We start from the raw sequence: 24,866 nt of genomic DNA, 5'->3' as shown, positions 1-24,866 counted from the left end.
GAAATGAGAGTTGAAGAAATCCAGCACTTTAAAGGAGGAGTCTAATTAGTAGCTTATAGTATTAGGCCATACATTGGTAAGGGCTGGTCCTGCGCACCCGTACTTGAGCAAATAGTCATTACTCATACAGTGGCTTCAGTGAGACTTTTCAGGTGAGTGTTTGCAGAACTGGGCCAAAAGTTCTGTTCAGGGTGCTCTTACCACTAAAAATCCTCAAATCTAGTGACACTAATTTGCCAACAAATGCATCATCTCTTTATTCAGAGAAGCACTGTTTTGTCTACCAATCACATTGCTTCTAGCAGAAGTTTTGATTCAGTGACAAATCTACAATGCAATACATTTCTATTCCTATATTCAATACTATAGAATCTTTTATGAGTGTCACAGTTCAAGGCAACCGCACCTGTGTTCCCCCTATATGGTCCAGCAAGGGCACCCACTCACAAGTTTCCAGTTCCCCAGATGTTACTTCTTTTGGGCAGAGGCATGTGTCTCTCTACCTCATGACTGGAAGATTTTCAGGCTACACTCTTCCTGCCTACACTATGTATCCCCAGAAAAAGAGACTGCCTAGGCAGGTTTCCTTTGCCTTTTCTTCAGAGTCTATAAACAGTGTGATTGCCCAGTTACCCCATAGCTCTTCCTAAGCAAGCACATTTTATTTTTATGGTAAAACTATTACAGAGAAAACATATTAACACTATAAAAGAACTGACTTGCATATTGATTAGTTTACCAGAGATCACCCCAATTGTGGCAGGTGAATATTCCTTCAATTCTCACTAAGGGAGTTTTCTGGGGTTACAAGTTCATAACTGCTTTGTCTTGGAACAAGAATCCCCATGAATCTGTATGTCACTCCTTTATCCAGTTTGGGTCTTTGAAGAGACTGTGAATAGAAAATCAGCCAGATAATGGGTTTCTCTTCAAGGTACAGGATGATTCAAAAGGATGATTCCTAAGGTGGGTAATTTACATTCCCCTCCTGACAAGTATTTCCTGGGAAACTCATTCAACTGAAAGTTCAGTCTTGTTTGGCCTGTTGAAGCTCATACCACTTCCCAGGTTGACATTAGTCCTGTCTCCCTCTTAAAGAAGTTGCATACAATTCCACAATAATACATAAACATTTGCATTCTTTCAGAGTGGTAGCTGTGTTAGTCTGTATCAGCAAAAAGAACGAGGAATACTTGTGGCACCTGTGAGACTAACAATTCTATTTGAGCATAAGCTTTTGTGGGCTAAAACCCACTTCATCGGATACATGCAGTGGAAAACACAGTAGGAAGATATATATATATAGAGAGAGAGAGAGAGAGAGAGAGAGAGAACATGAAAAAATGGGTATTGCCATGCCAACTGTAATGAGAGTAATCAGTTAAGGTGGGCTATTATCAGCAGGAGAAAAGAACCTTTTGTACTGATAATCAGGATGGCCCATATCCAGCAGTTGACAAGAAGGTGTGAGCAACAGTAGGGAGAAAAATAGCATGGGGAAATAGTTTTTACTTTGTGTAATGACCCATCCACTCCCAGTCTTTATTCAAGCCTACTTGAATGGTGTCCAGTTTGCAAATTAATTCCAATTCTGCAGTTTTTCGTTGGAGTCTGTTTCTGAAGTTTTTTTGTTGGAGTATTGTGATTTTAAGATCTGTAATTGAGTGACCAGGGAGGTTGAAGTGTTCACCGACTGGTTTTTGAATGTTATAATTCTCGAAGTCTGATTTGTGTCAATTTATTCTTTTGCATAGAGACTGTCCAGTCTGGCCAATGTATATGGTAGAGGGGCATTGCTGGCACATGATGGCATTTATCACATTGGTAGATGTGCAGGTGAACAAGCCCCTGATAGTGTGGCTGGTGTGATTAGGTCATAGAATCATAGAATGTCAGGGTTGGAAGGGACCTCAGGAGATCATCTAGTCCAACCCCCTGCTCAAAGCAGGACCAATCCCCAACTAAATCAATCCAGAGAGGGCTTAGTCAAGCCTGACCTTAAGGAAGGAGATTCTACCACCTCCCTAGGTAACCCATTCCAGTGCTTCACAACCCTCTTAGTGAAAAAGTTTTTCCTAATAGCCAACCTAAACCTCCCCCACTGCAACTTGAGGCCATTATTCTCTGTTCTGTCATCTGGTACCACTGAGAACAGTCTAGATCCATCCTCTTTGAAACCTGCTTTCAGGTAGTTGAAAGCAGCTATCAAATTCCCCCTCATTCTTCTCTTCTGCAGACTAAACGATCCCAGTTCCCTCAGTCTCTCCTCATAAGTCATGTACTCCAGCCCCCTTATCATTTTTGTTGCCCTCTGTTGGACTCTTTCCAATTTTTCCATATCCTTCTTGTAGTGTGGGGCCCAAAACTGGATGCAGTACTCCAGATGAGGTCTCACCAATGTCGAATAGAGGAGAATGATCACGTCCCTCGATCTGCTGGCAATGCCCCTACTTATACAGCCCAAAATGCCATTAGCCTTCTTGGCAACAAGGGCACACTGTTGACTCATATCCAGCTTCTCGTCCACTGTAACCCTTAGGTCCTTTTCTGCAGAACTGCTGCCTAGCCATTCGGTCCCTAGTCTGTAGCAGTGCACGGGATTCTTCCATCCTAAGTGCAGGACTTTGCACTTGTCCTTGTTGAACCTCATCAGATTTCTTTTGGCCCAGTCCTCTAATTTGTCTAGGTCCCTTTGTATCCTATCCCTACCCTCCAGTGTATCTACCACTACTCCCAGTTTAGTATCATCTGCAAACTTGCTGAGAGTGCAGTCCACACCATCCTCCAGATCATTAATGAAGATATTGCACAAAACCAGCCCCAGGACCGATCCATGGGGCACTCTGCTTGATACTGGCTGCCAGCTAGACATGGAGCCATTGATCACTACCCATTGAGCCTGACAATCCAGCCAGCTTTCTATCCACCTTATAGTCCTATGATTGTGTCCTCTGAATAGATATTTAGGCAGAATTAGCAATGGGCTTTGTTGAAAGGATAGGTTCCTGGGTTAGTGTTTTTGTTGTGTGGTTACTGATGCGTATTTGCTTCAGGTTGGGAGACAGTCTGTAAGAAAGGACTGGCCTGTCTCCCAAGATCTGTGAGAGTGAGGGATCGTCCTTCAGGATACGTTGTAAATCCTTGATGATGCGCTGGAGAGGTTTTAGTTGGGGGCTGAAGGTGATGGCAAGTGGCATTCTGTTACTTTCTTTGTTGGGCCTGTCCTGTAGTAGGTGGCTTCTGGGTACTCTTCTGGCTCTGTCAATCTGTTTCTTCACTTCAGCAGGTGGGTATTGTAGTTGTAAGAATGCTTGATAGAGATCTTGTAGGTGTTTGTCTCTGTCTGAGGAGTTGGAGCAAATGTGGTTGTATCTTAGAGCTTGGCTGTAGACAATGGATCATGTGGTATGGTCTGGATGAAAACTGGAGGCATGTAGGTAAGTATAGCGGTCAGTAGGTTTCCAGTATAGGGTGGTGTTTATGTGACTGTCACTTATTAGCACTGTAGTGTCCAGGAAGTGGATCTCTTGTGTGGATGGGTCCAGGCTGAGGTTGATGGTGGGATGGAAATTGTTGAAATCATGGTGGAATTCCTCAAGGGCTTCTTTTCCATGGGTCCAGATGATGAAGATGTCATCAATATACCCCAAACAGAGTAGGGGCTTCAATGAGAAACTGCAGAATTGGAATTAATTTGCAAATTGGACACCATTAAATTAGGCTTGAATAAAGACTGGGAGTGGATGGGTCATTACACAAAGTAAAAACTATTTCCCCATGCTATTTTCCCCCTATTGTTACTCACACCTTCTTGTCAACTGCTGGAAATGGGCCATCCTGATTATCACTACAAAAGGTTTTTTTTCTCCTGCTGATAATAGCCCACCTTAATTAATTACTCTCATTACAGTTGGTATGGCAACGCCAATTTTTTCATGTTCTCTGTGTATATATATCTTCCTACTGTATTTTCCATTCCATGTATCAGATGAAGTGGGTTATATCCCCGAAAGCTTATGCTCAAATAAATTTGTTAGTCTCTAAGGTGCCACAAGTACTCCTCATTCTATTTGCATTTTGAATACAATGAACTCCTAAAATACTTAAACTTACTTCAGTAAGTTTTAACTTAGTTCAGTAAGTTTTGTCCATGATATTGCAGGAAATTGTCATATCTGTCACAAGAAGTTTATGAATATGAAAAGAAAACTAAAGAATTATGTTCAGCAGAACATCTTTCTAACTCTTCTGCTGTTTTGCAGTAGCCTCAAGCTTGTCATTTCTATTACTTAATTCAAAGAGTCTATAGGACTGTAGTTACAAGAAATAACTAAAGGCTTGTTTATCTGGAGAATTAGTGCATGACAAACTAGGTGTAAATCTACAGCACTGTAGCATTAGCTCACTATGTGGACCCTTCTACTGCACACCAAAAGTTCTGTAGTATGCCTTGACATACTGCTGTTTGCACAATGGAACTTTCAGTGCACAGTAGCAAGGTCCATATTGCCAGTTAGTGTGTGGCAGGCTAGAGGACTGTAGATTTACACTCCAGCTTATCGTGCACTATCTCTCCATATAGACATATCCTAAGAGTGGGATTTTCAAAGGAGCCCGAGTTAAATGTCCACATTTCTTATTTCAGAGTGATAGCTGCGTTAGTCTGTATCAGCAAAAACAATGAGGAGTCCTTGTGGTACCTTAGAAACTAACAAATTAATTTGAGCATAAGCTTTCGTGGGTTAAAACCCACTTCATTGGATGCATGCAGTGGAAAATAAATACAGTAGGAAGATATGCATACAATATCTACTGTATTTTCCACTGCATACATCCAATGAAGTGGGTTTTAGCCCATGAAAGCTTATGCTCAAATGAATTTATTAGTTTCTGAGGTGCCACAAGTACTCTTCATTCTTTTCACATTTCTTATGTTTCTTTTAAGTTCCCAGTTTAAAATGATATATCTGCCATATTGTTGTTTTTGATATCTGCTTGCTCATTTTTTTCCCTCCCCCCCTTTTTTTTTTTTACTTAATTATCCTTCCTTTTTACTATTAAATTAACACTTTGGAAAATGTAATTTGAATGCGGTATGCAGACAGTTAGATGCCCATTCTCTCTATTCGCCAAAACAGCAGTCACAACACTCCCCCTGTACTGAGATAAAATATATCCCTGTATTTCTTCAACTGCCCAGAAAGATCACTACTAAATACGTTGTATGTGTTCAGTTATAAGTATGAAACAGCATCGCATGCAGTGTTGTCAGTCAACTCAACTTCAAGTCTCTCTCCCTGCTCAGTGGACCAAAATGTAACTGGTGTCAGTGAAACCTTATCAGAACAATCAGATTCAGGTAAGGAATTGTAACTGAAAATATGTCTAAATGTGACAAATTTGACCTACTTATAAATAGGTCTTCACACAAGAGGGCAATTCACCCCGGTGTGAAGGGCCAGTACAATTCTAAACCCCATTTAAGCCTTAACTTATTTGGCGGGTGTTAGTGACACGTCAGTGATACAGTAGCCTTGAAAATCTCATTCAGAGCAAGCACATCTACCAATCCAAAAGTATCTGAACTACTGGGGCCCAGTTTCTCCCACCCTTCTGGATACAAGTACCTCACATTGACATTAAAGGAATTTCTCATATATTGTAAGTTGTGAGGAGAATTGATTCTCAAAGGAAATTTAAGAGCCCAAGCTGTGTTAGAGTTAACTGGAAATTAAGTGGCATTTCTGTGATTTTCATATACCTCACTACCAGTTTAGAATATACCCATAGAGCATTTGCAGCTGTATGCTGCATGGGAGGAGAGAAAGGACTCTAGGACCCATGAGCCAACTGCTAGCCTGGATCAGGGGACACAGTTGAAGGTGTAAATGAAATGTCATAGAGTATGTCTATTACAATTTCAATCTGTTTATTTTTCTCTAGACATTCTTCCCTAACAATACAGACCATTATCCTTGCAATACTATCTTTGGTAGACAAGCATGTGACTGGTATCAGGAAGTGTTGTTAAAGGGAGGGCTGATGATTTGGGGGTTAATGAGTTTGATAACCTAGACAGAGTCTTAGTCTTTTGTAAGGAAAAACAACTGAGCAAGATGAGACTGTGTGTGTTAAATGGAGTTCTAGCCAGGCTCATGGTTTATTGTTCTACTGTAAAGATAGTAATTACTGTTATTTACAGATTGTGTAAAAGCAGCAGCATCATATATGTGGATATATGTCTTACTGGGCAACTTGTTACGTGGAGTTGGGGAATCACCAATAACACCACTAGGAATTTCTTACCTTGATGATTTTGCTAAAGAAGAAGATTCTCCTTTCTACATAGGTAATCTTAAGAGAAAGAAAAGGCTGGTTATGAAGAAACAGTGATGGGATCAAATTTATTTTAGCTTTAGAAGTAGATCATCTTCCTCTAAAGAGTCCTATTTTTATTTTTTGAAAACTCTCTCCATTAAAGCCAGGCAAAATCTTTTGACAAAGTTTTTTTTTTCTCTCTGATAAATGCAGATTTGCAGCCACTGAAACAATTTGTGAATTTGTGTTGAATTTGCCACATTGTTTTGGTCAAATAAAATAACAATCAATCTCCCCTCCCTCAAAAAAACACAGAAACACAAATTACAAAATCAGAAAAAGTCAAAATATTTTACTAAATGAAACATGTCAGCTTTTCAATTCGAAATTACTTTTCATTTCAAAATTTTATTCACTTTTATTAACAGCATTTTATAAAGGCAAAAAAACTCCCTCAATGAACATTTTTTTTCAGGTTGAACACCACATTTCATTTGACTGCAAATGAAATTTTGGTGACTTTTTCAGTGTGCTGAAAATTTTTGAAAAAATTCATTTTGGGTTGTCTCAAAATTTTCTTTTCTTTTCTCTGTTTGACCACCAAACCAGAGAATTGGTTACCCTCACAGCTCTACTCTCCATTTTGACTGTGATTTACAGAGGAGCCTATGTGAGTTGGGTGCCTAAGTCCTTAGATTCTTTTGAAAAATGGCAGCCTTCATTCCTCTTCATTCCTAGTCAATTGCTGCCTTCAAAAGAAAATAACAAGGTTGTATAAATTTCCATCTAATGTTTTTGTCTTAACCCACCAAGTCCTGGTTCATTCTACCTGCACTGAGACTTGAATTTGAGTTTTATGTGACTGGAGTTAATTTGGCTCCTGTAGCCTTGAATGGCTGCTAAACACATTTAAATAAATCAATAAATGATACATAAATACTGCCTAAGGTTATCTTTTTCACCAAAAGTGAGAAGAATAAAAAACCTCTCTCACATGGCAGGATGCTAGTCTTTGCACTTCCTGGAATACCCTGGTTCTAGGAGAGGAATAAGAAAAGTAGGTGGAAAATATATAGGGTTACATGTCTGTAAATTTACCAGTGTCTACTTCATTATATTTTCAGCATGTTTGCACACAGTAGCAATGATCGGGCCAATAATGGGCTACCTGTTGGGATCGCTGTGTGCCAGCTTGTATGTGGATATTGGATTTGTGGATCTAGGTAAGGAAAAATGGAGAGCCGATTATATTAAACTGTTGTATAATAATCAATATGACCAGTCCTTTATATCAGGATATGCCAAATATTTTCATGCCTTTTAGTAAATAATAAATGTGTTTGTTTCAAGGTGAGGTGACAACAAAGTGTTTTCCCTGAAAAAATAATTTTAAAAGTTGTAGGTATGGGAAATATTTTAGGCCCAATTCAAGAAAGCACTTGAGCATAGGCTTAAATCCATGCCTATTGAATAAAGCATTTAAACATGCTTAAATTTAAGTATGTGCTTACACACCCTCACGGAATGCTTTGCTGAGTCATGCCCTTACTAATGGGGGCTGGATAGCATATCCATTTTTCATTTTAGATGGTTAATTTGAAATGTTGGCTGAGCATATAAGATGTTAATTGTTTAATATTACTCTCTATTAACTGAACTCAAATTTTCCTAACGCTTAAACAAAAAAGAAAATATCTGAGGTGATGTTTTCGAAGGGGCTTCTATTGGGTGTCCATTCATGTGCATTCAAATTTTCACACACAGACACGTGTGCTCACTCTTTTCCATTGCAAACATCTGTGCATGTGTAATATAAATAAATAGTGATAATAAAGGCATTTGAAATGTAACACCCATTGGTGATATTCACGTAGCCTAAGATCTGAGCATATGTTTGCAGGAGGAGACTGTTTACAGTGCCCCCATACAGTTGTTTGCCTATTTTGCTTTTTAAGGCCCCGATCCCAACAAAATGTTGATCATATATGCCATGGTCACTGGGTTAACTACAGCTATGACTGCTCCTGGTCTCCTAGAGTGCCATCTCTCAGGTGATGGACTTCATTACCTCCACTTCTTTTTGGGATGGAATCATGCAATTCTCTCACTATGAGACCTGGCCTTCAGCTGCAGTCCCTTTCGGATGAACCATGATTTCTTAGCAGGTTCAACTGGAGTTTTGGACCCTGGTACAGATTTTCCTTCAGGAGCTTCGACAAGTGGTTATTACACTGACCAAGCAGGTTTCTTAAAGCAAAGCATTGTTGATTCAGAACCAAGGCATTCAGAGAAACAGATCTTAAAACAGTAAATAGTCTATATACATCTATACCTTACCTAAGCTAAGGCAGGCCTTGCTTATGCCAGGCACCCCCTCACTTGCTTTGCAAGTTGAGATAAGCTAGGAGACCCATCAATCCCTGTCTCTTATTGTCTTATCAGAGGCTGTCCTTTTATCAGTGACAAAGCTCTGTTTAGATATCCTGCCTGGATTTTCCTACCCTGTCAAGACACACACATTCATACAGACACACACGGAATCACCAGCTAGGCAATACCCTTAGCAAGGTAGAGGTAAAACCTAATAGAAATTGACAACTCTATTGTATTTGTGTACCAGCAGTAGGGCTTATTTGAAGCCATTGTCTGTTCCTCTGCCCATTGTACCCAGCTCTTGCATGACTTAACTCTTTGGTAGTCACATAGCAAACAATAGACAGACAATCCAACAAATAGATGGACATATGATATTCATAAAAATATTGCAGGCAGCTTCCACATTCTCCATAATACGGACTTAAGTATGTGACAAATCTCACTGAAGCCAATGGGACTCCTCATAGGTTTAAAGTTAAGCACATGATTATGCATTTTGCTGGAAGGTCCTATGAGAAAAAAGGTTATAAGTAAAAAGTACTGTGTCCTAGCAGATCCAGGGTGAGTGTGTGACTCTGCTTGAAACCTATTTCAGATTCCCATGTTCTCAAAAGTACCATAAGTTCTGTGGCATGTAGCCTTGAATCATACAAATAAAAATAAATAATAATTGGAGATATACCAATCTCCTAGAACTGGAAGGGACCTTGAAAGGTCATTGAGTCCAGCCCCCTGCCTTCACTAGCAGGACCAATTTTTGCCCCAGATCCCTAAGTGGCCCCCTCAAGGATTGAGCTCACAACCCTGGGTTTAGCAGGCCAAAGCTCAAACCACTGAGCTATCCCTCACACTGCCCCCCCCGTTAGCACAAGTTACCAAATGTGTGATGGCAAGTGAAAAACAACACCAACCAAGACATTCATCTGTACAGATAGTCATCTGTAACCAATCGTTTAAATCAGCTTCTGTACCAAATGACTGGAGGATAGCTATGTGATGCCAAATTTTATAAAGGGCTCCAGAGGTGACCCTGGAAACTACAGGCCAGTAGGCCTCACTTCAGTACCGGGCAAATTGGTTGAAACTATCCTAAAGAACAAAATTGTCAGACACATAGATGAATATCATTTGTTGGGAAATAATCAACATGGTTTTTGTAAAGGGAAATCATGACTAACCAATCTTCTAGAATTCTTTGAGGGGGTGTAGCAAAGTGATGACTCAGTGGCATGGCACCTCCTGCTGGTCATCCAGGAAATTAGCTTTTCCACTCTTTGAGTGCCCTCTGCTGGTCGGTGGCTTGCCTGCTGCAGGCCTCCTCCTGGACCCTGGTGCCCCTTTACCTTGGGTGCTGCCCCATGGCAGTACCCCCACTGTCTCGGTCTCCCCACCAAGGGGAACCCCCAACCCTCTATCCCAACCTTGCCTCAGTGGCTAGTGTCAGTCACCATCTAGCCCCCGCTCACTGAGGCAGACTGCAGTTTGAGTTTGGACCTGCTGCTTTTGCCTACCCTGGGCTGCATCTCTGCAACCCCAGTACCCTTTCTGGCCTTTAGCAAGGCCTGCAGCCTGGAGATTTTCCAGACCAGAGCTCCCCAGTTCCTCCGGCCTTTCCCCAGCCCTGCTCCACTCTAGGTACCCTGCTGTGCTCCCAAGAAGCCAGACCCATCTCTCTCCAAGCTAGAGAGAGAGAATGTCTGAGCTCCTGGTCCACAGCCTTTTATAGGGCCAGCTGTGGCCTGATTGGGGCGTGGCCTCAGCTGTGGCTGTTTCCTTTTTTCTAAGAGCGGGGTAGCTGCCCTGCTACAGGGGGTCAACAAGCATGGGAACAAAGGAGATCCAGTCGATATAGTGTATTTAGATTTTCAGAAAGCCTTTGACAAGGTCCCTCACCAAAGGCTCTTAAGCAAAATAAGCAGTCATGGGATAGGAGGGAAGGTTCCCTCATGGATTGGTAACTGGTTAAAAGATAGGAAACAAAGGGTAGGAATAATGGTCAATTTTCAGAATGGAGAGAGGTAAATAGCAGTGTCCCTCAGGGGTCTGTGCTGGGACCAGTCCTATTCAACATATTAATAAACTATCTGGAAAAAGGGGTAAACAATGAGGTGGCAAAATTTGCAGATGATACAAAACTATTCAAGATAGTTAAGTTCCAGGCAGACTGCGAAGAGCTACAAAAGGATCTCACAAAACTGGATGACTGGGCAACAAAATGGCAGATGAAATGTAATGCTGATAAATGCAAAGTAATGCACATTGGAAAACATAATCCTAACTGTACATATACAATGATGAGGTCTAAATTAACTGTTACCACTCAGGAAAGAGATCGTGGAGTCATTGTGGAGAGTTCTCTGAAATCACTCAATGTGCAGCTGCAGTCAAAAAAGCGAACAGAATGTTGGGAATCATCAAGAAAGGGATAGATAATAAGACAGAAAATATCATATTGCCTCTATATAAATTCATGGTACACCAACACCTTGAATACTGCGTGCAGATATGGTCGCCCCATCTCAAAAAAGAAAAGATTCAGAAAAGGGCAACAAAAATTATTAGGGGTATAGAATGGCTTCTGTATGAGGAGAGATTAATAAAACTGGGACTTTTCCGCTTGGAAAAGAGGCAACTAAGGGGGGATATGATAGAGGTCTATAAAATCATGAGTGTTTTAGGGAAAGTAAATGAGGAAGTGTTATTTACTCCTCCTCATACAAGAACAAGGGGCCACTAAATGAAATTAATCTGTAGCAGGTTTAAAACAAACACAAGAAAGTATTTTTTCATGCAATTCACTGTCACCCTGTGGAACTCCTTGCCAGAGAGCGTTGTCAAGGCCAATACTATAACGCAGTTCGAAAGGGAGCTAGCTAGATTCATGGAAGATAGGTCCATCAAAGCCAGAATGGGCAGGGATGGTGTCCCTCACCTCTGTTTGCCAGAAGCTGGGATTGGGTGACAGGGCATGGATCACTTGATGATAACTTGCTGTTCATTCTCTTTGGGGCACCTGCCATTGGCCACTGTCAGGGGACAGGATACTGGGCTTGACAGACCTTTGGTCTGATGCAGTATGGCCATTCTTATGTTTTTATATTATATGACTGCTGGTGCCCTTCTTGCTTTATGTCATCTTTCAATATATCTCACTAAATATTGAAAATACTGAGTTTCCTTCCAGTGTATAATGTAGATTTCCCAGCAATTACCGGGGGGTATCTCTTTTTTTCTTCATTAATTCATGAATTCGTTTTTTGTCTCATTTTATTCTAGGTAGCATAACCATAACTCCAAAAGACTCCCGGTGGGTAGGTGCATGGTGGCTTGGTTTTATTATATCTGGAATAACTAATCTCATTGCTGCCATACCATTCTGTTTCCTGCCAAAGAGTCTCAAAAAGCAGGAGGAAGAGAATAATGACAACATTTCATCTGATCTCTCCAAAATTAAAGGAGACCAGAGCAGGCATCACAAATCTGAAAATCATCAGCCAGTCAAGTGGTCAGTAATTTCAAAAGGCAAGTGTTTCATATGTTCTGCCAAACTGGAAACCTACCAGTACAATGTAACACAGGAATACCCCAAGTTCCCCACCCCCCACCCCCACCCACACAATTATTTGAAGTCATTGGGTTTCTGAGTGGCCATGAAGGTTGACCTGCATTGGGTCAATTACATGATCAGGATCTACATTTTAAAGTTTGCATTAGAAATAAACTGTAACTGAGGAAAAATGAGTGACCAGAATTAACTAAAATCTGTGTTAAAATTAGTGATGGGTAAGCCTAAAAAAATCAGAAGGTTCTTTTCCCAGCAAGTCAGACTGTATTATTTTCATGATCATCACAGATTTAATGGAAAATGTGAAATCAACTGTCTGCAATGAAAAATACAGACAGCCTAATTTTTCCATTCTGGCTGAACTGTGCTCAATGCAGGAATGTGGAAGGGTAGAGGCAAGAAAAAGGATGACATTGTGCTATCTTTACACTTCTATTCTGGTTCAGTTCTGTAGTCTTTTATTTTATTTAGAGTGAATTTAGTAGTGTTGTATTACATCACTGTGGATTTGGCTCTGGTGGCTAGAGTTGTTCGTTCAACAAAGTGAATGTTACCTCTGCTATTGCTTCAGATTTAGAGTGTCTAGGAACACGTAAAGACCGTGGTTAGTGACCACACACATATTCACACATACTTGGTCTAGTCTCTTTTACAAGCTTTGTTAAAGTTACAGTTAAAGTTATGATTACCTAAGCATATAAAAAATTCTATAAAGACCTATGCACAAGTTAAAAAAATCATTATACTCACACACTCTTAACAATATTCTTAAGGTCTGATGGCTTCCTTGCCAATTGATCCTCAGTAAAGGGATGGTTCCTGATGCGGTTTCCCATAGGGAACACAGTTTTCCTAATCTGGGCACCCTGTTTTTATAATGTGATTCTGACTATACCTCATTGACATTTATGCATGTAGTGCACCCTGTGGTTAGAGCATGTGTTGGAAAAATGTGACTACTGGATATCTTGTAAGCAAAAACATATTCTGTTAATTTTTCACAATATCACCCACTGGTATATCTTTTCCTGTAATTTAGTGGGGGGATAGGGTCATTCTTTGGTCACTTACTTATGTCAAGCATTTCTTAAGTCTCTGGCCTAGTATGGCTAAGTTAAAATCTTACAGGCCTCAACCTGTAGGCCTTGTGTTTCAGCCCTACTTACTTAGATACCTACTATGTAATTATCCCTTCTAACTATTCATCTATTTTATACTACTATAATCCTACAATTTAACTCTATTTTACATTCAATGATTATATATGACGGGGAGGCCAACCTGTGGCTCCAGAGCCACATGCATCTCTTCAGGTTAATATGTAGCTCCTTGTATAGGCACCGACTCTGGGACTGGAGCTACAGGTGCAAAATTTCCAATGTGTCGGGGGGTGCTCACTGCTCAACCCTTGGCTCTGCCACAGGCCCTGCCCCCACTCCACCCCTTCCCATCCCCTCCCCTGAGCCTGATGTTCCATCGCTCCTCCCCCTTTCCCACAGAGCCTCCTGCATGCCACAAAACAGCTGACCAGGAGGGAAGGGGAGGCACTGATCTGCAGGGCTGCCAGTGGGCGGGAGGAGGGGGCAGCTGATGTGGGGCTGCTAACTTATTACTGTGGCTCTTTGACAATGTACATTGGTAAATTCTGGCTCCTTCTCAGGCTCAGGTTGGTCATCCTGGATAAATGACATAACATGTTAGTTAATCATAACATCACACAATAAATGAACAATAAACTAAAATCACTGGCTACAGTTCCCAGTGCAAGACATGACACAAGGTACAGCGGAACCATGAAGAGATCACTTTGGTCTGGATCCTGCAGTGAGAGTCATGTGAGCAGACAGTCCCTTTGGCCTGTGTGCTGCCCCATTGTCTTCAGTTTCCCCAGAGCCCTTCTGTGTAGATCTCACTCGTGGACTGGGGCCTCAGTTGGCATGTCTCCACTGAAGTTTCTATGATTACCATTTCTGAGATTTAACTGTAATTTCACAGCCTATATTCTAATTGAGGACCAGATTCTGCCCTCAGATACTCACCTGCAAATCCTACTGAAGCCATTGGGATAAGCACTTAGGTGTCTGAGGGCAGGATCTGGTTCTGAATCTCGTAGATTATTTACCAGTAATTATGCCAAGCATTTTTAAAAATAAAATTGTATATTGTTTCTTTCAGGTTTCTTTATCTCTCTGAAAAGAGTATTCAGTAATAGAATTTATGTAACATTTTTGTGTTGTTCGCTGTTACAATTCAGTAGCTTTATTGGTTTCTTGACTTACAAACCAAAATACATGGAACAACAGTATGGTCAGTCAGCATCTAAGTCTAACTTTGTAACAGGTGAGTGTTACAGTGCTTGGGAAAGTATTTTGATATACATTTTATTGATCATGGTGAGTTTTCTGAAGGGAAAAAGAGTCCCCCTTCTGTGATGGAATTATACAAAGTCACCAAAGAGCTTGATTCTGTAGTGGACAGTTAGAGTGACTGTAATGTCTTTCTCTTTGTTTCCTTTTCATGAGACAAAATTGTAATAGATGGCTTCCAGGATAAATTTGCATGAATCTTTGAATATATAGAATTGCTAAGGACTCTATTGTGGCTTTGTCATGAGCAACTTCGGAGCAGACACACCAGGTGGCAGATGTGAGATTATCTCAGAGTATTACAGGCTATTTCTATACTTGTGCGCATATCTGAGTACTGGATTATGTTCATACCATGTTCAGACTTGTGTGTGTTTCCCATATACACATACACATTCATACTGTGCTGGACACTAGTATACAGCTGTGCACACACATATACCTGTGTCCACACTATCGTTGTAGGTACTTAATGTTAGCGCTTAATGTTTCAGGAACAGTATTCCAGGATTCTGGGCATCACGGGGAGACACTCTATGAACTGCTTTGCTGTGTTTTGTTGGTAAGGTCTTCTGCTTTCACACATTTGCCTGTGGCACTTCCTGATCATGTCGCCCTTCACAGTTATTCCCTACAAAACTGAGTGGAAAACATGGAGCAAATGGATGATTATCTGGTTCTACTTCTGCTCCTTATTGCGGACCAAAGGGTATGCAGTGGAGTACGCACTCTGCGAGATGATGGATGGAATTTGGCCAGCATTTTCTGACACATGGAAGATGGCTGATTTTGAGGGTTAATAACAATTAATTCAGCTCATATGGTACAGATATGATGAATGCCAGTGTTGTCATGATATGCTCTTTAGTTGACTGTCACTTCTGATGCAGGAGAACTAGCACAGTGTGGTGAGATTACATTGTTTTGGAAATCTGGGATGACTAGTAGTGGCTTGAAAACTTCTGAATGAAGAAACAGACCTTCACTGAACTGTGTGAAGAGCTTGCAAAGCCCTTCCAGCACATTCCATTCAAGGAAGCCATACTGATTCAGAAGTGGGTTGTTATTGCCGAGTGGAAGCTGGCAACACCAAACAGCTATAGGTCTGTTGCAAACCACTCTAGGATTGGAAAGTCCACTGTGAAGGTGGTTGTTGTGCAGATTTGTGAGGCAATTAATTTACCCAGGGGTTGCCATAAGAAAAGTTCCAAAAATAATACATGAATTTCAGAGGATGGGGCTTCCGAACTGTGCAGAGACTATTGGTGGTGCTCAGATTCCAATATTTTGCCCATCACAAGGGGCACAACTGAGTATGTGACACAAAAAGGTTACCATTCAATCGTTCTGAAAGGCTTACTAGACCACAAGGGCAGATTCATTAATACAAATGTGAGAAATGCTGGATGCTGAGGAGATTAGGGTTGTACTTGAAGTGGAGGAAAAGGGATTTTATTTCCCAGAAAAGTGGTTCTATACAGTGTGTCTGTGCCAACTTGTATTATAGTATACCTGCTTCTGCTTTGGCTGATGAAACTGTACCCAACATCAATGACCCTGGAAAACAGGAATTCAGTTACAAGCTAAGTAGCTGCAGACTGGTCGTGGAGTGCACGTTTGGTAAACTGAAAGCTCATTGGTGCTGCCTTTGCAGCTGTCTGGAAGTCAACGTGGCAAACACTGTTTTGATAATCATCACCTGCTGCATACTTCAGAACATTTGTGAGATAAAGGGAAATGTTTCCACCCTGAGTGAGCTCAGGACAAGTCTGGTTTAAAAACTCTGTACAGGAAGCTGGATTCACCCATGTGACTACTGGTCCTGGTTCCCAATGAGAGAGGAAAATCAGTGATGCTGTATGTGCATATATCTTGGCACAGCAGAGAGGCAGAGGATGATATCTGCCTGTGCCAAGGGACACTTATTCATCCTGTATAGCTTCTGGATATGCACATGATGAAACATTCGTACATACTTACAGAGCTACACAGCTTTGTGAGAGTTTTGTTCCCCTGTAGCCAAAGGTCATTAGCCATTTATTCATGTGACATTGCACACATTAATGACAATTAACAGGGCACCTCTACTGGGTTATCACCTTTGTGTTGTGGAGGGTGGCAACTGAGTCATGTGCTCATTGAGCAATGTTTTTGTCTACACTATTCACACTTCTTTAGAAACCTTGCTTATTTGGAACATTTAAACTTTTTAAGCAAGCTTATGAGTGTTTGCTTTGATGGGAAAAGTATTGCATTGTGCTTTTAGACTTTTTATTGTCAGCAGAGTTAAGTGCAACTAAGGACTGTTATAGAGCATTTGTCCTTGGTATCACTGAAATTCTTAAAGTTTTGGCAAGGCAGGAAGGGAGTGTTTCTGTACAGGGCACTGCCCTTGTCTGTCATTGCTGGTATGTTCTCCAATTTCAATCATCCTGCAGGTCATTCTCAAGGTGAAATTGGGCCATGCCAGACTCATTCTCATTGTTCTAACATGGCCAAGATGATGTTGGTTCTCAGGCCTCTGCACATTATTGGTACAACCTCCCATAATCGTTCCTCTACACCCGATCTCCTGACTCAGCATCATGCTCAGATTTTGCATCCAGCACTTAGACCAATGCATCTCACAGCTGCATGGTTAGATGAGAAAGAAGAATGACGATCAAAGGAAGTCTGGCAGGGCTTGCTTAACAACAGGAAGCCCTCCACCAGGACAGCCTATTTGCCATAGAAGTGGTTCTCGGTATGGTGGTTGGTCCAATGAGTGCAAACAACACAGGCTTGTATTCAGGGTATCTTGGAGTACCTGTTACAGCTTCCGTTTTCTGGCCATACGCTTAGATCATAGAATCCACCTGGAGGCTATTTCAGCATTTTATTCACCTGTCCATGGAAAGTTGGTGTTTTCAAATGACAGTAAGGCTCTTGAAAGGAATTGCTCATCTTCATGCGCCGGTTAAAGAACCGGTTCCCTTGTGGGACCTTAATCCTGTTTTAATAGCTCTTGTGGGACTTTAGTTCAAGCGTCTGGCAACTTCTTCTTTCTGTTTTCTCAGAGGGGTAGCCATGTTAGTCTGGATCTGTAAGAGCAGCAAAGAATCCTGTGGCACCTTATAGACTAACAGATGTTTTGGAGCATGAGCTTTCGTGAGTGAATACCCACTTTGTCGAATGCATCTGACGAAGTGGGTATTTACCCATGAAAGCTCATGCTCCAAAACATCTGTTAGTCTATAAGGTGCCACAGGACTCTTTGCTGCTTTTACAGATCCAGACTAACATGGCTACCCCTCTGATACTTGATGTGTGACTTAAGGTATTTTTGAACTTTAGGGAGACATTATGATGACACCAGATTTTTACACACCATTCCGTTAAATGAAGAAGGAAGCTTGCGGCCCAGTCAAGAATGAAAAAGCACCTTCAGTTCATCATTAGGAAGGAGGACCAACACACAGTTAAACAAAACAAAACATTTACTAAAAATATGAAGTAGAAGGTTTAATGGAAAAATTTTGAAATTAGAACAATAACATACTGTTAGCAAAGTAACTGTTTACTACTGAGAACTCTGTCTTTGCACCCATCACCTTCCCCTCCTCAATAGAAGGGGTGAACGATATAGGACAATGGCTTGTGGTGAGATCTGCAGATGTCTCTTGCAAAGAGTTTTCGAGGCTGGAACATGTTAGTGTTCCAGGACTACTACAGGCTTAATGTTCTCCTCCTGGTCAGTTGGGGGAGTTATTGCAACAGGATCCTCCGGCTCAGCAGCACCCTGGCTGGCAGCCAGAGAAGGAGGCAGCAGCAGCCAATGGGATGATTGTGGGGTCTTGGCAGCAGGTGGATGCCCCACCCTTTCAGCCATCAAATCAACCTCTCCATTGGAGAATGTTCCTGTTCCCTGTGTCTCCATGTCCATGAATCAGTTCCTGCTGAAGACACTGCTCCTCCTGTGCTCTGTGGTATTCAAATTGCTCCTGGTTTCTCCTGTTTATGAGCAGCGCTTCCAGGACCCTTCTCTGTCTGCCTCTGCTGTCCCTGAGATGCCGCTTCTACCCTCTTGGTGCCATGGTTTCACTCTTGGGAGCTGAAAGTTCTGCCAGTTCTCAAAGAGAAGGAGAGCATTATGTTTTTGGCCTTTGGAATAAGCTGAGAAATCCCCCTACATAACATAACTTCGCTCTAAAGGCCCACAATTTTGTTACTTTTCAGCATTCCAGGAATGTCGCTGTCTCACTATCCTTAATTCTCAGAAACCTTTTATGAGGAAGGAGCAGAGGCTAGTAATGGTAAGAAAACCTATACTAGTGTTTGTAGCAATATAAAATGTTCGTGCTGTTCAAACGAGTGCAGAGGTGGGGTAATTCCATCCAGAGGCTAGGTTACTAGTTTACAGTTTCTGCCCTTAAGACTAGCCAAAGTTTGGAGAACATGTTTTTTTTCAGAGTGTTAGAATGGAAAAGAGAAGTGACTTTCCAGTCCCGTGGAGGAGAGCTGGCAATGTTTACCAAAGAACTGTTTCTGCTAATGGTCACTCTCACCCTACATATTGCCAAATTAAGGGGCTTCGTCAGCTATGAAGGTGGACCAGGCAGATTTGCACTGCTGGTGAACCTGAAGAACCAACTGGAGTTTTTGCTTCAGCAGAAATTTGCTGAAATGTGCTTACAGGACGGGGAGGAAATTTGACTGGAAATGGATGAAATTCTGAGCTGGAATACAGAGGTTTAATGGAAAAGGAGATTGGAACCACGAACCATCCCAACACCTGACTTTGCGAGAAAATCCTGCCTCTATGCCTGCATAGCAAAGGTGAAATGGACAGGGAGAGAAAGAGACAACCCATAACTTTATTAGGTAGCCAGAAGATACAGTTAAGCATTGCAACCACTCACCTGAACTACACTGTTTTTATCCACCCACCAGACCAGTCCCTTCTCCCATCCCCACTAGCCCTGGCTCATGCAGCATAGCTCTGGGCAGGGATAGGATGAGGACAGGGACTGTAAAGACTTTGTAATCTTCCAAGGCAGGAAGGATCACTGCTACTAACTTTTCCTTCAACAACCAACTGTAAGTTTTCTACAACTGCGTGCTGGTCCCTTCCACATCCAGTCCTTCCTCCCCTGGAGGAGGGGGGGTGTTCTGGGGCACCTTGCGTGGTCCCTGTTGCCTCCTTGCTCTGACTCACATCAATGTGCTGTTGGACAATGAGGCCTCAGGGTTGAGGAAGGGATCATGAACCACTTCAGGCTCAGTACTGGAGGTTCTTGAAAGCACTAGTCATGCTCCTTGTAGAAAAGGCATGTATGGTAAGCCAGCCCTTCTAAACCTACTGCTTCCTATACAGGTGCCTCAAATGCTTTATGCATTCATAGCACTGAGCCAGACTCTGTGCAATTTCCTGGTACAGGTGAATGTTCCTGCTGCTCTGGCTGAAATTAAGGAGGATGGTATACTGTTGCCGCATATTGATCAGCTCCACGGGCCAAGTAACTGCCTTTTGAGGTATCATTTGAAAACTCATACAGTAGAACCTCAAAGTTTTGAACACCTTAGGAATAAAGGTTGTTCATAAGTCTGTTATGTTCGTAACTCTGAACAAAATGTTATGGTTGCTCTTTCAAAAGCTTACAGCTGAATGCAGCTTTGAAACTTTACTATGCAGAAGACAAATGCTGCTTTAAACCATCTTAATTTAAATAAAACAAACACAGAAATAGTTTCCTTACCTTGTCAATTTTTTTAAAATTTTCACTTTGTTTCTTTAGTAGTTTGTTTTACACAGTACTGTATTTTCTTTTTTCTCTTTTGTCTCTGCTTCTGCCTGATTGTGTACTTCTGGTTCCAAATGAGGTGTATGGTTGACCGGTCGGTTCATAACTCTAAGTTTCTACTGTAATTTACTGATCATTATTGTCCTGGTAAAATATGTGTGGCTACATTGTATGTAAATTTTTAGATTCTATTGTGTGATGTTACATATTCCAAATTATGAGAGCAGTCACAAAGCAGTTTTCCAGAGACAAAAGCCTAGCCAACACCCCAGCCAAGTGTCATCAAAATCAAATGATCGGTCACCTGGTTAAGTGGCCAGGCATCAACAACACTTGAAGAACAAAGGAAGCATCACTGGACAGGGGAGGGATCCTGACTAAAAGGAATTCAGTCAGTAAGACTGCTGTGAGAGAGACCTTTGCTTTGAATTCACTTTGCGTGTTAAGTTAGACATTAGTTGCATTTTACTTTTATTTAATTTCTGTAGTTAATACATTTGTTTTATTCTTTTATTTAAACCAGTGTATTTGGATTGAAGTGTTTGGGAAACTCCATTTGGGATAACAGGATTTGTCCTTGGAAGAAGAGGTGGAGTGGGGGTGGGACCTGGGCTGGAGTGGTGGGGGGTCAAGCACCCCCAGGGAAATGAGGAAGCTGGCACCTGCAGTCCAGATAATACCCTGGGTAATGTCACACGCCTGTAAATACAGCAACAAACAATTGTTCTGCGGGGGGCAGTGCAGCACACTACTACCAGTGCACAAGGTGACAGAGACCTAGGTTTTGAAAGAGTTGGGAAGAAAAGGATTCAGTGCATTGAGGAACTACGACTGAAAGACTATTGAAACTTGAAACCCGGTAGATGTTCCTCATCCCCGTTCACACTGCAAACTGGCACAGGTATTAGACTTTTCCACAGCTAAAGAGTGTACTTACTCACACCCTCAGGCATGGTAGCTTACGTGCCCTCTGCTCACCTTGAGGCACATGCTTCCGGGGTTTAAGTGTGGACATTGGGGGGTGGGGGTTATGTCACAAGCCTGCACATACAGTTGCTAGGGTAGAAGTCTGCCACTATCTGCCTCCTGGTGTCCCCACTGCCCTGAATGAGTGGTACTCCACACTGGGCCTCTGCATGGTGCAGTGCATGTCACCCAACATGCTGGTGCAGCTATTCTGGCTGATACTTTGGAGTGGGCAAAGCCAGTGCTCCTTCCAGTGGGAGAGAAAATCTAGCACTTTTCTGGATCCAACTTCCTCTCCTATGCTGCAACCTGTGGTACAGGTGGTCAACACAAGGGCATAAGGAGGTGCCTTATGCGCCCTTACCCTCTCATGACGCTGCACAAGTTGGGACAGAGTTTGGTCTGTAATTACATACATCTAGATGTATTTTTCACAGGTTCATTGGCAAAAGTATTAGGGGAGGTTCTTGGGCCCTTGAAAAGTCGTGGTATTTTGAGACATGAAATAAATTGATGAAATTTTTCAGGCAGTGTGTTATGAAAATTTTCACCAATTTCAGCCAGCTCATGTGTTAAATCAGTTATGTGTGACAGAATGTGACTGCACTTCTCCAGTAACCCTCCTCTCTCTTTTATTGCAGGAGTAACGGCTTTACCTGCTGTAAGCATTGGGATTTTCTTAGGAGGGCTCATAATGAAGAAATACAAATTGGGCATGATTGGAGCTACAAAATTTGGATTTGGGATGTCACTGATGTCTTTTCTCATAACCCTCTCATACTTTTTTGTGGGCTGTGAGAACCATGTAGTGGCAGGACTGACAGTATCTTATGATGGGTATGTATACATCTTATGTAATATACAGCACGTTTCCTTTCTCTGGCAGCATTACAAATAGCATAATGTTTTGTCACAATTGAATACAAACACACGATTGTAGTACTTACTGTATCTTCCACAAATATTGAAGGATTATACCATTAGAAAATGTCAGATTCTAAGTTTGTATAAATTGTAATGGAGCTAGATTGATTTACACCAGATGAGAATGTAGCCCTCTTTTTATATCGATATACTTTGTTTGAAAGTTACATACTGCTACTTTTTTTGTGGGGGACGGGAAGGCAGGGTTATAATTACATCAGTTTGGGGTATGGGTCTTAACTGGATAACTGTGTCAGTGTGATCAGGGCCAGCTCCAGGCACCAGCTTATCAAGCAGGTGCTTGGGGCTGTAACTCCGGAGTGGGGCGGCACTTTCAGGGATTCGGCAGCAATTTGGCGGAGGGTCCCTCACTCTCGCTCCGAGCGAAGGACCTCCCTCTGAATTGCAGATCGCTGTCGCGGCTTTTTTTTTTTTTTTTGGTCTGCTTGAGGCGGCAAAACCCCTGGAGCCGGCTCTGAGTGTGATTCATGTATAAAATGAATTACAGTTTTAGGGTGTGGGTTTAGGCAGCTAGAATGCTGGGACTGGACACAGATGGTGTCAAGAATTGCACTGTGTCTTAGAACTAAAGGTCTGGTTTTTCTGGGCTATAATGGGCAGAAATCCCTTTCTTTGTCATAGAATTTTTCATAATCCATTAGTCATCTGTATTTCAATGTATGTGGGATGGAAGCTGAGGCCACAAGATCAACGTTACAAGAAAAGGAACAATTTAAGCTTGTTTACCTGGAATATTAGTTTAGTTCTACAATAATGAGGATATCAGGTAGGAGTGAAAGACAAATTTGTGATACTGTATTCTTCTTTAGTGTGTCATTGAAATATAGATTTTGTAATAAAACAATGTTATGCCTTTGTAAATTTACCTTATAAGCAAACCAGTTGCACGTCATGAAACCTCCTCCTTTTCTGTCTGCAACTCTGACTGCAAATGTGCCACGAACCTGTGGGATCCTGTTTGTGGAGACAATGGAATCACGTACATATCTGCTTGTCTTGCTGGATGCAAGGCTTTGACAGGACATGGGAAGAACAAGGTAAGAGCCTTATCCAGTTTTTCCCCATCTTTTTTGCTTAAGAACATTGGTATATTGTGATGGATATTTAGAAAAGATCAGATCGATTACAGAGCTAGAGGAACGGTCATGCATTTGTGAGGATCACTGAGAACCACAGACTTCCAGCGCTAGATGCTTGAGTCTCTGCAGCTTGAGCAAAAGAGCCAGGCTCTGTATCTGGGGGCTATAACAAACTCATATTGGGCTCCAAGGGAAACACACAACACACACTGAAAAGTGTTACACACTGCCTAAAGGCAGACCTCTGTTTGTTTGCCTTTTGTAAATCAGATCTTAGCTACATTGAGGTTTTTAGCTACCAGTGTAACTACGCTGAGGTAGTTGTCCAGGTGCAATCTCTAGGGCAGAGGTTTTCAAACTGTGGGGTGCACCCCCCTAGGAGTGTGCAGAGAAATGTTTGGGGGGCAAGTGGCAATATCAGGCAGCTCGGAAAACGATGCCTGGTGGCTCGGACCAGTCCCCGCGCAGAAGGGCTTGAGAAGGGAGTGCCACCTCCACCCCTTGACTCACCTCTGCAGGCCACCCAACCTGTGAGTCAGTGACAACATCCCAACAGCCTCCATGCCCAGCACTGTCTCCACCCCAAAGACTGTCACATGCACCTTCCCTCACCCTGAAAACCCAAGTGGTGGGTAGGGGCGGCTCTAGCCATTTTGCCGCCCCAAGCACGGTGTCATGCCGCGGGGGGGGCGCTCTGCCAGTTGCCAGTCCAGCGGCTCCAGTGGACCTCCCGTAGGCATGCCTGCGGGGGGTCCACTGGTCCTGCGGCTTCGGTGGAGGTCCACCTGCGGGAGGTCCACCGAAGCCGCGGGACCAGCGGACCCTCTGCAGGCATGCCTGCGGCAGGTCCACCAGAGCCCTGCCTGCCACCTTCCCAGCGACCGGCAGAGCGCCCCCCATGGCATGCCGCCCCAAGCACGCGCTTGGCGTGCTGGAGCCGGGAGCCGCCCCTGGGGGTGAGTAATGTGTCTATTTTTGTCTAGGTTGGGGGGACACAACCAAAATTTTTAACTCAAAGGCAGTACTCAGCTCAAAAAGTTTGAAAACTGCTGCTCTAGGGTAAATGTGCTGCATAGATATACACTGTGACTTGTCCTGGGACAACTTATCATGATTTGAGGGGCTTTGTCAAGGCTGGAATGAAAGGATTTGGAGATACAGGGACAGAGTCTCTGCTTCACTTGATCTCTGTTTTGACATGGGGGAGGGGGAATGGGGAAAGGTCTCAGAGAGCCAGTTGCAGTTTCCTGATTCTTAGGTCCAGCTGTGGCCTTGATGAGAATTAGAGCTACTTTCTACCTTCCTGCCCCTGACACGCCCCAGCACGTGAGGAAGACAAGGAACTGGTGCAAACAGGGCCAGATCTGATTACAAAATCCAGCCCTTCAATGTTAACAATGTTTCTTTAGAGAGAGATCCCTGCCTCACAGTAGAGCTCATATTGTAATGGAATACTAACCTGCATTATATG

At 42.4% G+C, this 24,866-nt stretch overlaps 1 protein-coding gene across 1 annotated transcript in view; it reads left to right on the top strand.

Moving 5' to 3' along the window:
• The window catches only part of LOC115639229 (solute carrier organic anion transporter family member 1B3-like), a 49,076-nt gene that overhangs the window by 15,757 nt on the left and 8,453 nt on the right, over positions 1-24,866 (top strand). The window contains exons 5-11 of the mRNA XM_030541718.1: positions 5,235-5,359; positions 6,203-6,349; positions 7,443-7,541; positions 11,971-12,216; positions 14,435-14,599; positions 22,013-22,208; positions 23,191-23,353. Of these exons, the coding sequence (XP_030397578.1) occupies positions 5,235-5,359; positions 6,203-6,349; positions 7,443-7,541; positions 11,971-12,216; positions 14,435-14,599; positions 22,013-22,208; positions 23,191-23,353 (1,141 nt within the window). The remainder of the gene's footprint in view (positions 1-5,234; positions 5,360-6,202; positions 6,350-7,442; positions 7,542-11,970; positions 12,217-14,434; positions 14,600-22,012; positions 22,209-23,190; positions 23,354-24,866) is intronic.

Source organism: Gopherus evgoodei, chromosome 1 (assembly GCF_007399415.2).
Source record: "Gopherus evgoodei ecotype Sinaloan lineage chromosome 1, rGopEvg1_v1.p, whole genome shotgun sequence".
Taxonomy (NCBI): domain Eukaryota; kingdom Metazoa; phylum Chordata; order Testudines; family Testudinidae; genus Gopherus; species Gopherus evgoodei.
The sequence above is the reverse complement of the archived record's forward strand: the minus strand, read 5'-3'. Positions and strand labels throughout refer to the sequence as shown.